At 51.8% G+C, this 16,981-nt stretch overlaps 1 protein-coding gene across 1 annotated transcript; it reads left to right on the top strand.

Annotated features, from left to right (window-relative positions):
- Positions 1 to 3,578: 3,578 nt before the first annotated feature.
- Positions 3,579 to 15,921, top strand: LOC121853091 (uncharacterized PE-PGRS family protein PE_PGRS20-like). Its single transcript, XM_042347026.1, has 2 exons — positions 3,579 to 4,294; positions 15,717 to 15,921. Exons 1-2 carry the CDS (start codon positions 3,579 to 3,581, stop codon positions 15,919 to 15,921), a joined length of 921 nt encoding a protein of 306 aa, XP_042202960.1.
- The last annotated feature ends 1,060 nt before the right edge of the window (positions 15,922 to 16,981 follow it).

Genomic DNA, 16,981 nt, shown 5'->3' with positions numbered 1-16,981 from the left:
TGGTTCCTCGCCTCTGCTTAGTCTCCCTTCTGCTTCTGCTTGGTGAGCGTGAAAATGAGGTGATGTGGGGTGAGAGCCATACACTAACTCAGGCCTTCCACCCTACAGTACCATGCCAGCACAACCCACACTGTCCAGCACCACCCAGCACCACCCTGTGTGCCAAGCCTTGTCGTCTCTCACGTCGCCGTTCCTCCCCCCACCCTCTCCCCCCACCCTCCAGGCCGACAGTATTTTTCTGTCGTCGACGGTGTCCTGCCGGCGACTGTGATGAGTGGTGAGTGGTGGTTGTAGTGGTTGTGGTAGTTATAGTGGTGGTGGTTATAGTGGTGGTGGTGGTGGTAATAGTAGTGGTGGTGGCTATAGTGAAGTAGTAGTGGTGGTGGTAGTGCACTAGGGACACCTTAGCGAAGCACTGTGGTAGTGGTGGTAGAGACACTGGGGACACCTTAGCGAGCACTGTGGGTGGTGGTAGTGATGGTGGTGGTCCTCCTAATGTACCTGACGGAGACGGCGGTCACCATCAGGCAGGAGGCAGATGTTCTCTTGTTGGCGGTGATGTTCTCTTGTTGGCGGTGATGTTCTCCTGTTGGCGGTGATGTTCTCTTGTTGGCGGTGATGTTCTCGAGTCCTGGCCGCCGCCCCGACTCTTGAATATTGGCGAGGTCGTGGGTGGTGATGGAGGGAGGAGGGCGTTATTACAGTTTTTGGTGGGTGGGTGGGTGGGTGGCGTCAGGGGCGCACAATGGCCCCGCACGCTGCGCCTGATTACCTCGGTAAAGGCGCACTAACTTGTGGGCCACAACACACTCCTTGTTTGTTGACGTGTGGCCCACCTGCTGGCCCACCTGCTGCCTGCTGGTAGTTGTGGTAGTGTGGTGATGGTAGTTGTAATGTAGCTTGGGTGGTGTTAGTAGTGGTGGTAGTAGTGGTCATCAATGGGTGGTCGTAGTGGTCATCAGTGGGTGATCGTAGTGGTCATCAGTGGGTGGTCGTAGTGGTCATCAGTGGGTGGTAGTAGTGGTCATCAATGGGTGGTCGTAGTGGTCATCAGTGGGTGGTCGTAGTGGTCATCAGTGGGTGGTAGTAGTGGTCATCAATGGGTGGTCGTAGTGGTCATCAGTGGGTGGTCGTAGTGGTCATCAGTGGGTGATCGTAGTGGTCATCAATGGGTGGTCGTAGTGGTCGGCAGTGGGGAGCGACTGGGCGGCGGGCGGCTGGGTGGTGGGGGCGAGCGACCAAGATAAAATCCAGGTGATGTGTCGCAGCAGCGGAAAAACCGTGAGTGTGGAGCGCCACCAAGCACACTTAAAGCTGCCGCCGCGCCCCGCCCTTGTGTGGCCCTCTGTGGCCCTGTGGCCCTGATGCTGGACCCCTCTGTAGTAACCTGTGGCCCTCTGTCCATAACTTTGGCCATTATATAACCTGTATTGGCGTTTTCCTCATGAGCAGCCTTGTGTTAGCTTTAAGTGGCCACTGTGGCCCTTCTGCTGAACCCTAGTGTGGCCCTCTTTGTTTCCATATGGCCCTCTCATGCACTTTCTCCTTTGTGGCCATCGTGTGACTTTATCTCTGTTCTCCGTGAGTGCCCTCAGGGTGGCCCCGTTTGGTCCTTTGCAGTCTTCGTGGCCCTCTTGTGGCCCACTCACATTGATACCCCCTCCCCCCCATGTGGCTCAGTGGAGCTCTGCTTACGTCACTGTGCATATTATTGGTGTCGCTTCTTCCGCATTTGGCCTGTGGTTTAGTTGTGGTCCTCTGTGTTTTTATTAATGGCCTGGTTTGATCTTGATGGTGGCCTACTGTGGCTCCATGCTCTGCGACTATGTGGCGTATGCCCTCTAATAGTGGCCCTCTGTGGCCCCGTGTGGTGTGTGTGAATATGTGGCGTTTGACCTCTACTAGTGGCCCTCTGTGGCCTCGTGCAGTGAGGCTCTAAATGGCCTTGTTGGTGGCCCCGCGTGACACTTCACTGTCCCGCATGTGGGAGGTGTGTAGGCAAGGTAGTGGTGTGTGTGTGTGTGTGTGTGTGTGTGTGTGTGTGTATGTATGTGTCAGCGGCTTCCATGTGGAACTCTCCACACACACACACACACACACACACACAGGGTTCTTGTGTGCATGTTTGTGAGGGGGGGGGGCAGGAGACAGCGTGACAATGGCCCTTGAGTGGTGATGTAGTCGTTGTTGTGGCATCATCATCATCATTATATGTCAGTTGGTATACGAGAAACACCACAGAACATTTGGCACCATGAAAGACAACATTTTTAGCTAAGGTCGAGTCTGGGCATACATTTGACGCCATGTTGTCTCTCAAGTCCTGCGAGGGAGAATAAGGAGGAGGGGGGGGGGGCAGATACTCCCCCTCTCACCTTAACCACTCACCCCCTCCCCACCCCGTAAGACAAGGTGTAAGGAAAATGTAGAGTCAAGTGTGTAGTACAGGTGTGTTAATGAGACAGGTAGTACAGGTAAAAGCAATGAGGACAGTGTGTACAGGTGTAAGCAATGAGGGACAGGTGTTAACGAGGGACAGGTGTAGTACAGGTGTGTTAACAAGGGACAGGTGTAGTACAGGCACGAGGACAGGTAGTACAGGTGTGTTAACGAGGACAGGTGTAGTACAGGTGTGTTAACGAGGACAGGTAGTACAGGTGTGTTAACGAGGACAGGTAGTACAGGTGTAGCGACATTTGTGTGTAATACCACAGCGATGAAGGTTCGTGGAGGAGGGAAGGTTGAGGGCCGCGTGTTAAGGGAGGGAAGGTGGAGGGCCGCGTGTGTTAAGGGAGGGAGGGGAAGGTGGAGGGCGCGTGTTGAAAGAGGGAGGAAGGTGGGGAGAATACGCGTGTTGAAGGAGGGGAAGAAGGGAAGGTTAAGGGCTGCGTGTTAAGGGAGGGAAGGAGGAAGGTGGAGGGAGGGCCGCGTGTTAAAGGGAGAGGAGGGAAGGTGGAGGGCCGCGTGTTAGGGAGGGAGGGGAAGGTGGAGGGCTGCGTGTTGAGGGAGGGAGGGAAGGGTGAGGGCCGCGTGTTGAGGGAAGGAAGAAGGGAAGGTTAAGGGCTGCGTGTTAAGGGAGGGGAAGGTGGAGGGCCGCGTGTTAAGGGATGGGGGAGGGCGGGAGGGAGGGAAGGAAGGTGGAGGGCCATCAACATGGAGGGAGATGGAAGACCTGACACTGAGGCTGATTTAGGGGAGGGAGGCTGCCAGGACCGGAAGACCTGGCCCTCACCTGGACCTTATCTGGCTCTCACCTGGACCTTATCTTGTCCTTACCTGCCCTTACATAACCTGATCTAAGTACGTCCTTAACTACTGAAACTGGGCGTTAGGGCTGAGACGGTAGTTAGGTTCCAATTGTTAACTTGATTGTTTTAGTGGAGTGATTATTATTATTATTATTATTAATATTATTATGATGTGTCAGTAGTACAGTGATCCTGTGTTTACAAGCCTAAGATATACGGTACCTTAGGGTCAAGGTCATAACAGGTCACAACCACTTGACCAGCAGGAGTTAATAAAGCGATGTGATCTCTCCTCGCGTCCGTCTGTCCGTGTGTAGGGTAGGGAGTAGAATGGGTGGATCGGGGTGGGGACGGTGGCAGCACGGAGGTCAGGGTGTGGACGGTGGCACGGAGGTCAGGTGGACTGCACGGAGGTCAGGTGTGGACGGCCGGAGGGTCAGGAGTGGGGACAGTGGCAGCACGGAGGTCAGGGTGTGGACAGTGGCAACGGAGGTCAGGGTGTGGACGGTGGCAGTACGGAGGTCAGGGTGTGGGCGGTGGCAGCACGGAGGTCAGGGTGTGGACAGTGGCAGCCGGAGGGTCAGGGTGTGGACAGTGGCAGCACGGAGGTCAGGGTGTGGTGTGGCAGCACGGAGGGTCAGGGGTGTGGACAGTGGCAGCACGGAGGTCAGGGGTGTGGACGGTGGCAGCACCGGAGGTCAGGGTGTGGACGGTGGCACGGAGGGTCAGGGTGTGGACGGTGGCAGCATGGAAGGTCAGGGTGTGGACGGTGGCAGCACCGGAGGGTCAGGTGTGGACGGTGGCACGGAGGGTCAGGGTGTGGACGGTGGCAGCACGGAGGGTCAGGGTGTGGACGGTGGCAGCACGGAGGGTCAGTGGGGACGGTGGCAGCACGGAGGTCAGGGTGGGACAGTGGCAGCATGGAGGTCAGGGGTGTGGACAGTGGCAGCACGGAGGGTCAAGGTGGACGGTGGCAGACACGGAGGGTCAGGGTGTGGACGGTGGCAGCACGGGGGGTCAGGGTGTGGACGGTGGCAGCACGGAGGGTCAGGGTGTGGACGGTGGCAGCTAATAAATAAAAGCGTCAGCCTGGCGGGCGGGGCTGGACAAAGCGGCCGCCGAGGACGCTGCTGCATGACCGACCTGCTGTGTGTGGTGCTGTGTGTGTGTGTGGTGCTGTGTGTGGTGCTGTGTGGTGCTGTGTGTGTGTGTGGTGTGTGTGTGTGGTGCTGGTGTGGTGGTGCTGTGTGTGTGGTGCTGTGTGTGTGGTGCTGTAATATATAATAATAATAATTAACGGTTTTTGAAGAGCTTGCAGCCAGAAAGGCTGAAAATATACAGTTACATATTTGGGGAATGGGTTACGAATTACAAATAATATACAAGGACATAAGTGACACAAATAAGACATATAGTAACTTAGATGGGGATCAGCTCAAAATACAATTCATTTCAACATAGTGACAGTGTAGGGGCAGTGTTTACGGGAGTGAATACACTGATTTATGTACATGTTATTGATAATTTTACAATGGTTGGGACTGGGCTGTTCTTATAGCGATCAGTTCGTGCACGTATGGGCTGGATGCGGTTGTGGTGTCGAACAGCAATTCTCGGACAGGGGATCAGGTGGTAGTAGGGGCCGGTGTCGGGGATGGTGTAAGCTTCTACCAAATTTGCAGATGAGGTCGTGGTGATGGTCAGTGAGAGTCGAAGGGTCAGTGTGTTGAGCGCTTCTTGATATGTGGAGTAGGAAGGAGAGAATAATCTTGCATGCCCTCTTGCACTTTTCTAGATGTTTACGTTGTGTGGCATTTAGGAGGAAGACCAGGTGGGGGAGGCATAGGTGAGCTTGGGAAGTATGAATGTTGTGTAAACACTGAGGAGCTCAGGTGCAGGAACTCGAGGACTTGAGTCGGCGGAGGAGGTGGAGACGGAAACTGGAGGATTTGACAACTTCACTGACGTGTGGTTTCAATTTAGTTTGTTGTCTATGGTGACGCCGAGGAGCTTCGTGAATCTACAACCTGGAGTGTGTTCGGACCTAGGGTAATGGAAGGTGGGACAATGTCGGAGGAGAGGTTGATGTGCTGTGTGTGTAGGTGCTGTGTGTGGTGCTGTGTGTGTGTGGTGCTGTGTGTGTGGTGCTGTGTGTGTGGTGCTGTGTGTGTGTAGTGCTGTGTGTGTGGTGCTGTGTGTGTGGTGCTGTGTGTGGTGCTGTGTGTGTGTGTGTGGTGCTGTGTGTGTGTGGTGCTGTGTGTGTGTGTGGTGCTGTGTGTGTGTGTGTGGTGCTGTGTGTGTGGTGCTGTGTGTGTGTGTGGTGCTGTGTGTGTGTGTGTGGTGCTGTGTGTGTGTGCTGTGTGTGTGGTGCTGTGTGTGTGTGTGATGCTGTGTGTGTGTGGTGCTGTGTGTGTGTGGTGCTGTGTGTGGTGCTGTGTGTGTGTGTGGTGCTGTGTGTGTGTGTGGTGCTGTGTGTGTGGTGCTGTGTGTGTGTGTTGTGCTGTGTGTGTGTGTGGTGCTGTGTGTGTGTGGTGCTGTGTGTGTGTGGTGCTGTGTGTGTGGTGTGTGTGGTGCTGCTGTGTGTGTGTGGTGCTGTGTGTGTGTGTGCTGTGTGTGGTGCTGTGTGTGTTGGTGCTGTGTGTGTGTGTGGTGCTGTGTGTGTGTGTGGTGCTGTGTGTGTGGTGCTGTGTGTGTGTGTGTGTGTGTGGTGCTGTGTGTGTGGTGCTGTGTGTGTGTGTGGTGCTGTGTGTGTGTGGTGCTGTGTGTGTGGTGCTGTGTGTGTGTGGTGCTGCGTGTGTGTGTGGTGCTGTGTGTGTGTGGTGCTGTGTCTGTGTGGTGCTGTGTGTGTGTAGTGCTGTGTGTGTGTGTGGTGCTGTGTGTGTGTGGTGCTGTGTGTGTGTGGTGCTGTGTGTGTGTGGTGCTGTGTGTGTGTGTGGTGCTGCGTGTGTGTGGTGCTGCGTGTGTGGTGCTGTGTGTTTGGTGCTGTGTGTGTGTGGGTGCTGTGTGTGTGTGGTGCTGTGTGTGTGTGGTGCTGTGTGTGTGGTGCTGTGTGTGGTGCTGTGTGTGTGTGGTGCTGTGTGTGTGTGGTGCTGTGTGTGTGTGGTGGTGTGTGTGTGTGGTGCTGTGTGTGTGTGGTGCTGTGTGTGTGGTGCTGTGTGTGTGGGTGCTGTGTGTGTGGTGCTGTGTGTGTGTGGTGCTGTGTGTGTGGTGCTGTGTGTGTGTGGTGCTGTGTGTGTGTGGTGCTGTGTGTGTGGTGCTGTGTGTGTGTGGGTGTGTGTGTGGTGCTGTGTGTGTGTGGTGCTGTGTGTGTGTGGTGCTGTGTGTGTGTGTGGTGCTGTGTGTGTGTGTGGTGCTGTGTGTGTGTGGTGCTGTGTGTGTGTGGTGCTGTGTGTGTGTGGTGCTGTGTGTGTGGTGCTGTGTGTGTGGTGCTGTGTGTGTGTGGTGCTGTGTGTGGTGCTGTGTGTGTGGTTGTGGTGCTGTGTGTGTGTGCTGTGTGTGTAGTGCTGTGTGTGGTGCTGTGTGTGTGGTGCTGTGTTTGTAGTGGTGTGTGTGTGGTGCTGTGTGTGTGGTGCTGTGTGTGTGGTGCTGTGTGTGTGTGGTGCTGTGTGTGTGTGGTGCTGTGTGTGTGGTGCTGTGTGTGTGGTTGTAGTGCTGTGTGTGTGGTGCTGTGTGTGTAGTGCTGTGTGTAGTGCTGTGTGTGTGGTGCTGTGTTTGTAGTGGTGTGTGTGTGGTGCTGTGATGCCTGGTGAGTCGAAGGATGAAGGATGAGGATGATGGATGAATACTGTGGCCTTGTGAGTCGATGGATGAAGGATGAGGGTGATGGATGAATACTGTGGCCCTGGTGAGTCGAAGGATGAGGGTGATGGATGAATACTGTGGCCCTGGTGAGTCGATGGATGAAGGATGAAGGTGATGGATGAATACTGTGGCCCTGGTGAGTCGAAGGATGAGGGTGATGGATGAATACTGTGGCCCTTGTGAGTCGAAGGATGAAGGATGAGGGTGATGGATGAATAGTGTGGCCCTGGTGAGTAAATGACTAGATCGATGCTGGCCATGCTGGGGAGAAGGACTTTTTAGGTAAATGGCGTGAGGGGTGATGGTGACGTGTGCTGCCTCCTCCTCACTCACTGGACGACATTACCTGTACTAAGACGACGTGTACCTGCACTAAGATGACGTGTACCTGTACTAAGACAACGTGTACCTGCACTAAGACGACGTGTACCTGCACTAAGATGACGTGTACCTGTACTAAGATGACGTGTACCTGTACTAAGATATTGTACCTGTACTAAGATGACTTGTACCTGTACTAAGATGACGTGTACCTGTACTAGAAGACGATGTGCACCACTAAGACGACGTGTACCTGTACTAAGATGACGTGTACCTGTACTAAGACGACGTGTACCTGCACTAAGATGACGTGTACCTGTACTAAGACGACGTGTACCTCACAAGACAATGATCTCCACGAATCGACTTCAGGTCACGAGAGGCTGAGTTTACTGAGGCTACGATGCGACAAGACGACGGGCAGGTGGTGGTGGGCGGTGTCGTCAGGGTGTGTGGTAGTGGTGGTGGGCGTGTGGTAGTGGTGGTGGGCGTGTGGTAGTGGTGGTGGGCGTGTGTCGTCAAGGGTGTGTATGGTAGTGGTGGTGGGCGTGTGGTAGTGGTGGTGGGCGTGTGTCGTCAAGGGTGTGTGGTAGTGGTGGTGGGCGTGGTAGTGGTGGTGGGTGTGTGTCGTCAGGGGTGTGTGTAGTGGTGGTGGGTGTGTGGTAGTGGTGGTGGGTGTCGCAGGGTGTTGGTAGTGGTGGTGGGCGTGTGGTAGTGGTGGTGGGCGTGTGTCGTCAGGGTGTGTGGTAGTGGTGGTGGGCGTGTGTCGTCAAGGGCGTGTGGTAGTGGTGGTGGGCGTGTCGTCAAGGGTGTGTGGTAGTGGTGGTGGGCGTGTGTCGTCAAGGGCGTGTGGTAGTGGTGGTGGGCGTGTGTCGTCAAGGGTGTGTGGTAGTGGTGGTGGGCGTGTGTCGTCAGGGGTGTGTGGTAGTGGTGGTGGGCGTGTGTCGTCAAGGGTGTGTGGTAGTGGTGGTGGGCGTGTGTCGTCAAGGGTGTGTGGTAGTGGTGGTGGGCGTGTGTCGTCAGGGTGTGTGGTAGTGGTGGTGGGCGTGTGTCGTCAAGGGTGTGTGGTAGTGGTGGTGGGCGTGTGTCGTCAGGGTGTGTGGTACTGGTGGTGGGCGGTGTGTCGTCAGGGGTGTGTGGTAGTGGTGGTGGGCGTGTGTCGTCAAGGGTGTGGTACTGGTGGTGGGCGTGTGTCGTCAAGGGTGTGTGGTACTGGTGGTGGGCGTGTGTCGTCAAGGGGTGTGTGGTAGTGGTGGTGGGCGTGTGTCGTCAAGGGTGTGTGGTAGTGGTGGTGGGCGTGTGTCGCCAGGGGTGTGTGGTAGTGGTGGTGGGCGTGTGTCGTCAAGGGGTGTGTGGTAGTGGTGGTGGGCGTGTGTCGTCAAGGGTGTGTGGTAGTGGTGGTGGGCGTGTCGTCAGGGCGTGTGGTGTGGTGGTGGGCGTGTGTCGTCAAGGTGTGTGGTAGTGGTGGTGGGCGTGTGTCGTCAAGGCGTGTGTAGTGGTGGTGGGCGTGTGTCGTCAAGGGGTGTGTGGTAGTGGTGGTGGGCGTGTGTCGTCAAGGGTGTGTGGTAGTGGTGGTGGGCGTGTGTCGTCAAGGGCGTGTGGTAGTGGTGGTGGGCGTGTGTCGTCAAGGGTGTGGTAGTGGTGGTGGGCGGTGTCGTCAAGGGTGTGTGGTAGTGGTGGTGGGCGTGTGTCGTCAGGGTGTGTAGTAGTGGTGGTGGGCGTGTGTCGTCAGGGTGTGTGGTAGTGGTGGTGGGCGTGTGTCGTCAAGGGTAGTGGTAGTGGTGGTGGGCGTGTGTCGTCAGGGTGTGTGGTAGTGTGGTGGGCGTGTGGTAGTGGTGGTGGGCGTGTGTCGTCAAGGGTATGTGGTAGTGGTGGTGGGCGTGTGTCGTCAAGGGTATGTGGTAGTGGTGGTGGGCGTGTGGCAGATGATGAAGGTAGTGTGGACGACCAAGGGCCCAAGCGACGGACCCTTCCTCTCCTCCTCTCCCCTCCTCCCCTCCCCGCGACCCACTTGTCAGCAATCCTCCTCTCCCCATTACCCCCAGGCCGTCACCCCAACCATGTACCCTGCTGCCCGCCTTCCTCTCCATCGCCACCGTCCCCAAGTACTGTACTTTACTGAGGCATAGCGATGGACGGTATAGCGGTACTTACGTCAGGGGTATAGAGGTACTTACGTCAACGGTTTATCGGTACTTATGTCAGCGGCATAGAGGTACTTAGGTTAACGGTATAGAGGTAATAACGTCAACGGTATAGTAGTACTTACGTTAATGGTATAGCGGTACTTACGACAGCGGTATAGCGGTACTTACGTCAGCGGTTATCGGTACTTACCTCAGCGGTATAGCGGTACTTACGTCAGCGGTTATCGGTACTTACGTCAGCGCTTTATCGGTACTTACGTCAGCGGTTATCGGTACTTACGTCAGCGGTTCTCGGTGCTTACGTCAGCGGTTATCGGTACTTACGTCAGCGGTTATCGGTAATTACGTCAGCGGTTATCGGTACTTACGTCAGCTGTTTGTTTGGAATTACGATAGCGGTTATCGGTACTTACGTCAGCGGTTATCGGTACTTACGTTAGCGGTTATTTGTACTTACGTTAGCGGTTTGTCGGTAATTACGATAGCGGTATAGTACATTGACGAGTGGACTGATGGATGAGTGGTTGCGTGGGTGAGCAGATTGGTAGTTTAGCTGGATGGATAAATGAGTGAATTGATGAGCGTGTTGGCGGAGAGGGGGGGGGGGGTACGGTCCTCCAGGGAATATACCTGTCCTAGACCAGGTGTCCTCGTGTTAATTAAAGGTACACTCCCGCCCGCACCACATACCAGAGGAGGAGGAGGAAGCACACAGTACAGTACAGTAATATACAAGAGTACAGTTAACACAAATTAGTACATAAGTGGGCGGTCACTGTCTTGTTTACAATGTTCATGTTATATTATTAATGATTATTATTATTATTATCAGTAGTAGTAGTAGTAGTAGTAGTAGTAGTAGTGGTGGTAGTAGTAGTATAATTGGTAACGTTGTTGTTGTTATCGAAGGATGAGGTTGGTGTTGGCACGGCGGAATGGTGGTAGGAGGATCGGCGGTGCAGGCCGGGCGGTGACAGCGGTGGGGCCGCCTGGGGGTGTACCCGGGGCACCAGCTGCCACCCACCTGCTGCCGCCTGTCGTTTGCCGCCCCTCCCTCATTCCCTCCTCCTCTCCCCTCCCCCTGGATTGCCACCGTGAGGACTAGAACTGCGGCACCCCCTTCCCCTGTACCACCTCTTCCCCCCTCCCGTGCAACTTCTCTTCCCCCTACCCTGTACCTCCTCTTCCCCCTCCCCTGTGCCTCTTCTTTCCCCCTCCCCTTCTACTTCCCCTTCCCCTTGTGTCTCCTCTTTCCCCTTCCATGGCCTTCCCTTTAAATCCCTTTCTCCACACACACACACACAAGAGCATAAGAATGGAGGAAACTGCAGCGGGCCTATTGGCTCATACTGGGCAGTCCCGTTTACACCCAACCCCTATCGCTCATATACCCATCCAACCTACAGTATGTTTGAAGCTATCCAGCGTATTGGAGTTAATGATGATGTTTAGTAACTTGTTCCACTCATCCACTACTCTGTTTACAAACCAATGTTTACCTATCTCGCGCCTAAATCGGAATTTGTCTAATTTAAAACCATTGTTACGAGTTCGCTCCTGGTTGGATAATTTAGTGTGGCGACCTGTGGTGTAAGAGTGAAACTACGGGCAAGTTTCTTTACGTCATTTGCCTCTGTCTACCCAGCAGTAATTGGGAACCTGGATGTTAATCGTTTTGCGGATCGTGTTCCGGTTTAATGGTTGGCCAGTGCAGTTGTCGAGTTGTCCGGTCTTCTCGGACTATACCTCGACACTCAGTCATGCAGCTCGTTAACCTAGGGTGTGGTTGTTGTGTTGGCGACAGCTTCTACATCTTAAACAAATTCACGCACACACACACACACACACACACACACAGCGAGAGAGAGAGAGAGGGAGTGGAGCCACATTTGAACACCTAAGATGTCCCATAAACCAGACAACAAGACAAGACTAGAACATGCGCTGTACAGTCACCCACAAGTCCTGTCGCCTCTCCTGAACCACGAACCCCGAGATCAGACTCGTGAACCCGAAGCAGTAGACAATGACGCATTATTCTATCCATAAATGCTTCGGGTTTACCAGTCTAAATCTCGGGGTTGGTAGTTGAGGAGAGGCGACTGGACTTGTAGGAGTGACTGTACACCGGCCATCTACTGCTCTCACTGACTCAGTAAAAAATGTACACAGATCATTAACCGATTACACTAACTCAGTCTAGGGCTCCAATAACTGAGGGGAGAGGATCTTAGAGCAGATAAATTGTACTCCTTCCTGTTATAATGTTCACTTAAAGTTCTGGTGCCAACTGTACTGTATATACACGCAGGTGTATTGATGGCACAGACACTGTACACGGTGCCATAAGTAGTTTTTATAAGTATGGTGACATAATTAATTGAAGTATGGTGCTGACAGGTGTGGAGGGAGGTACTAGTGGTGCTGACAGGTGTGGAGGGAGGTACTAGTGGTGCTGACAGGTGTGGAGGGAGGTACTAGTGGTGCTGACAGGTGTGGAGGGAGGTACTAGTGGTGCTGACAGGTGTGGAGGGAGGTACTAGTGGTGCTGACAGGTGTGAGGGAGGTACTAGTGGTGCTGACAGGTGTGGAGGAAGGTTGCATAACCTGGTAGATGTTAACTATGGATCTGGGAGTGCCATGCCCCTTTGTATCACACCCCTTTGTGTCACACCCCTTAGTGCCACCATCCTTTAGTGCCCCACCTTTTAGTTCCACACCCATTAATGCCACACTCCTCTAGTGCCACATCTCACTACCACATCCCTTAGTGCCACACTCCCATAGCACCACGTCCCTTAGCTCTCGTGGTTCAATTAGAAGGTACCAATATGTCTGTCCCTTATCCAAGCTTCCTGAGTGGGCTGGGTGGTAGTGAGTGGGACTGTGAGATGGTGAGAGGGACTGTGAGATAGTGAGAGGGACTGGATGATAGTGAGAGGGACTGGATGGTAGTAAGAGGGACAAAGCAGCCAGGAAGGTCTCCAGCAGAAGGGGCCGACCAATACCAAGTATGAGAGAGACAGAGGAGCCGTGCCGGAGGGTTGGTAGTGCTGCCGGCGGTGGTGGTGAAGATCTTAATTGTTGAGTGGGAAGGAGAGGGGAAGGAGAGGGCCGTGAGTTATCTGGTAGGGGCAGGGTGAGCGAGAGAGAGTGAGAAAGAAAGAGAGAAAGTGAGAGAGTAAGAGCGAGAGAGAGAGAGAGAGAGGGGCATCCGATAAGGTTTACGAGAGAACGGAATTAGAGTTTGAGGGAGCGCAGGGCAGTGTATCACATCTAGGAGAGGGTCGGGTTGGAAGGGCGGCAGATAGGGGAAGGGGACCAGAATCATTGTTCTCGAAGGGTTGCGACGCGGGTGGCGAGGTAAAATACTAGAGCGGATGGGGAGAGGGAGAGGATGGATTAAAACCCATGAGGGAGAGGGCTGAGTGAGAGGGCCGGGGAGAGTGGTGCGTCGCCTGAGTAATGGAGAGAGGGGTGAGGGCGGCCCTCTGCCGTGCTAGCCTCTAGGGGTCACCGATGCCGCCGCCCACCACCTCCGCCGCCCACCACCTCCGCCGCCCAGCTCCGCCACCCCACCCGAAAAATAACTTGTTGAAAACTGAACCGCTTCAAGGGGACGCTCAGCCGACGCCACCCCTCCCCTCTGTGTCTCTTCTGTTACCTGTGTGTGTTACGTGTTACCTGTGTGTGTTACGTGTTACCTGTGTGTGTGTGTTACGTGTTACCTGTGTGTGTTACGTGTTACCTGTGTGTGTTACGTGTTACCTGTGTGTGTTTCCTGTTACCTATGTGTGTTACGTGTTACCTGTGTGTGTTTCCTGCTACCTGTGTGTGTTACGTGATACCTGTGTGGATTACCTCTTACCTGTGTGTGTTACTTGTGACTGTTACCTGCTTGTGTCACCTGTGTTACCTGTTACTTATGTATGTTATGTAAGTGTTATTTGTAACTGTTACCTCTGTGTGTGTTACATGTAACTTTTACCTGTGTGTGTGTGTTACCTGTGACTGTTACCTGTGTGTGTTACCTACGTGTTACTTGTGAATACTACCTGTGTGCTACATGTGACTGTTACCTGTATATGTTACCTGTGTGCTACCTGTGATTGTTACCTGTGTGTTACATGTTACTTTTTGACAGTGTAATTTATTCCCATACGCCTGACGACCCATTGAGGCACCGTACTCGACTACCCGGCATTGCCCCAAGTGTAAAGTGAGGTGTCCAGCTGGGTTGACCGTGAGGTGACTTAAGATGGTGACGTCACTGTTCAGAGTAGTGTAAATATGGCGCCTCAACAACCAATTAAAGCTGAGTGTAAACAAAGGTGCTGTAAATACCCAACTACATATACAGTACACAAACATACATACATACACATTATACTAACATATATACACAGTACACAAATGAACAAATACAGTATACACACACACACACACACACACAGAGCTATGTTTACCATCCATCCTGAAATAAACAAAACACAACTGATCATTATTATATCACCGACCACTAAAACTCTTCACAAAAGTCATATGAACACACATGACTGTCAAGAACATCATAAAATATTCAAGTTTATTAATCACTTGTGTTAAAATGTGTTACTTGGGAGTCAGGAGTCATTGTGGCTCTCTGAATGGTAGCGAGTCAGGGGTCATTGTGGCTCTCTGAATGGTAGCGAGTCAGGGGTCATTGTGGCTCTCTGAATGGTAGCGAGTCAGGAGTCATTGTGGCTCTCTGAATGGTAGCGAGTCAGGAGTCATTGTGGCTCTCTGAATGGTAGTGAGTCAGGAGTCATTGTGGCTCTCTGAATGGTAGCGAGTCAGGAGTCATTGTGGCTCTCTGAATGGTAGCGAGTCAGGAGTCATTGTGGTTCTCTGAATGGTAGCGAGTCAGGAGTCATTGTGGCTCTCTGAATGGTAGCGAGTCAGGAGTCATTGTGGCTCTCTGAATGGTAGTGAGTCATATGACGAGTTTTGTGGCTCTCTGAATGGTAGCGAGTCAGGAGTCATTGTGGCTCTGAATGGTAGCAACATTGTGGCTCTGAATGGTAGCGAGTTAAAGAGTCTTAGTTGTTTAAGTTTAGTAATACATTATAACATCAACAAGACCTTAGTAGTTGTAAACGCCTTAGTTAAGGACGTTCAGGTGACGGGCAAGTCGAAGGGAATGATTGAAACCCGCCTTTTGACTCATTCAATATTTATTGATGTGGTCAAAACCTGCAGACAACAAGGCGTTCATTAGTATTACATGGTGATCCATCTGATACATAATTAGTTAGTCTCACACAATTTATCTTAATTATAATTGATTATTGAGCGTAATGACATGATACAAAGTTTATAACTCTATTAATATTAGCTACACTTCATTCCGCGTTGTCTTATTGCTCCAGATAAGGCAGGAACGAGTGGGCATAATTAGTCCACAATATTTCAGTACTGAGGGGTATGTCATCACTTTGGCTGTACTTACAAGTGCGGGTCAATGCGAACCAGTATGATGTTCCAAGGGAAGATAGTTCTGTGTAAATTGTTCCAGTACAAAACTCTGCCAGGATTGGGTGTTGTTGTTCACCACTGCTAGCAGAGGGGGCATCACTTGAGGGGGCAGTCTCCTAGAGTCCAGGTGGCCACGCCGCCTTTTAAACCATACATTAGATGTCAAACTATAACAAATTAACTCCGACTAAATTGTCTGTGTATTGAATCTCATAGTACAAGCTTCTTTTAGGATTATTGTTCACTAACATCTTTGGTGTTGCTTGTGAATTAAGAGGCTCTGATTCATGTAGTCATCTGTCTGTCTTGGTAATTGGTGTATTTACTGTCGTTATTACACACTCAATCAACATAACTAATATCTTTTATGTGGATTACATGTATGTGCAAGTAAATTGATGTTCAACTAGAGGTTCTCTGCAATACTTCTATATCTGGTGAAATCCTATGCATACCACATGGGTGCACGGAGATTATTTAATGCTTGTGAGAGTCAACGTCTAACATATTCTCAACAACTGATATCTCCAGGTTATGCCTCCTCGTCCCCATTTCCAAAAAGATTGGTTAGCGAAGGACGTTTTGCTGTTGACTAGCTTGAGTACCAGGAACTCCGACCAAGGCATATCGTCAGGTTTGCCATAAATACTTAAGTGCCGAGACATCATCGTTGAAACACCTCAAGACAGCATACGGGTAAGGAAGAACTCCTCAAAGCTAGCACCTCTGCTCCGGGTGGCACGTTTGCTCATTGTGGTCAGCCTGGCGGCGGTGCCTTTGATCAACCTGACACGTCTTCACCTTGCCGGGGCCATACTGAGCGCCGCGGCGATGGCAACTGTCCTATTCGCAGCGTTTTGGCAGAACTTGATGCCATTCTGGTGATTTAGTGTTTGTTTCCTCTTGTGTTGTAGCCCAAAATGTAATGGCACTGTTCAATAAGTGGTCGTGTTAATCTGTCCCAAGTAAGGGTGGCAGAAACCTTAATCATTTAGCAGCATGTGATCTCACAATCTTCAGTTGCAGGTATAGCCAAATAAATTCAATATTTCTTTTAGCTTATGTGACCACCTTGACGACCTCAATAAGCGAATGTTCCCGATTCCAAGACAGCCGCTCAAACGGCACGAAACGGACCAGATGCAAGGTCGTCGAGCAAGCTTTAGGGGAATGTGCAACTCAAAACTTGGTTAGGAAACTACAAATAAATTTAGTGTAATTATTGACGAAAGTACCGACTGCTCAGTTAGTAAATCACATGCAATGATAGTGAAGTATTTTGATCTGGAGAGATAATGACAAAATAGCGGTGACGGATTTGATTGGAGTATTTGAAGGTAATCAGGGTTCGACTGGTGAAATATATAACATGCTGTTTCAGTGCCTCACTACACATGATATACCATTGAACAACTTCATTGGGTCTGCTGCAGATGGGGCGTTAAACATTACGGGCGAATATAACTGTGTAACTAGCAGAATGGAAGATCAAATGCTTGGCATTACCATATTTAAACGTGTTGCACATAGTATGCATCTCTGTGCCAGCGAAGCAGCAAAGACCTGGCCACGTACTCGTGAAGATGTGTTGAGAAATGTGTACATTTACCTTTCCCATAGTGCCAAAGGGAAATGTGAGTTTTGGATTTCCAGGGTTTTGTCAACTCAAACCACAAATATTTCATGCCTATGCCACGAGGTGATTGTCACTGCATGAAGCTGTTGCAAGAATACTCCAACAGTGGCAACCCCCTCAAACTGTATTTCCACATCAGGGTAATTGAGGAGAGACTTGTGTTCTGCCACTTGAATTTTTAATTACATATTGCCGCAACTCAACACAATAAACTTGATTTTTTAGAGTAAAGCCCCAACTTTGCATTTAATCCGAAAAGCATATGTCAACTGCATCCTTTTGCCATTTACATAGTGTGTCGAACTCCAAATGTA

This window comes from Homarus americanus, unplaced genomic scaffold (genome assembly GCF_018991925.1).
Source record: "Homarus americanus isolate GMGI-L3 unplaced genomic scaffold, GMGI_Hamer_2.0 scaffold15794, whole genome shotgun sequence".
In the NCBI taxonomy this organism is placed as follows: domain Eukaryota; kingdom Metazoa; phylum Arthropoda; class Malacostraca; order Decapoda; family Nephropidae; genus Homarus; species Homarus americanus.
Note: the sequence above shows the minus strand (reverse complement) of the source record. Positions and strands in the feature narration are given on the sequence as shown.

What these genes read in the sequence shown, in the direction of transcription:
- LOC121853091 (XM_042347026.1), top strand. Translation starts at nt 3,579, where the DNA reads ATGGGTGGATCGGGGTGGGGACGGTGGCAGCACGGAGGTCAGGGTGTG. An exon ending in GGACGGTGGCAGCACGGAGG is followed by an intron (nt 4,295 to 15,716) that starts GTCAGGGTGTGG and finishes AAACACCTCAAG; the next exon opens with ACAGCATACGGGTAAGGAAG.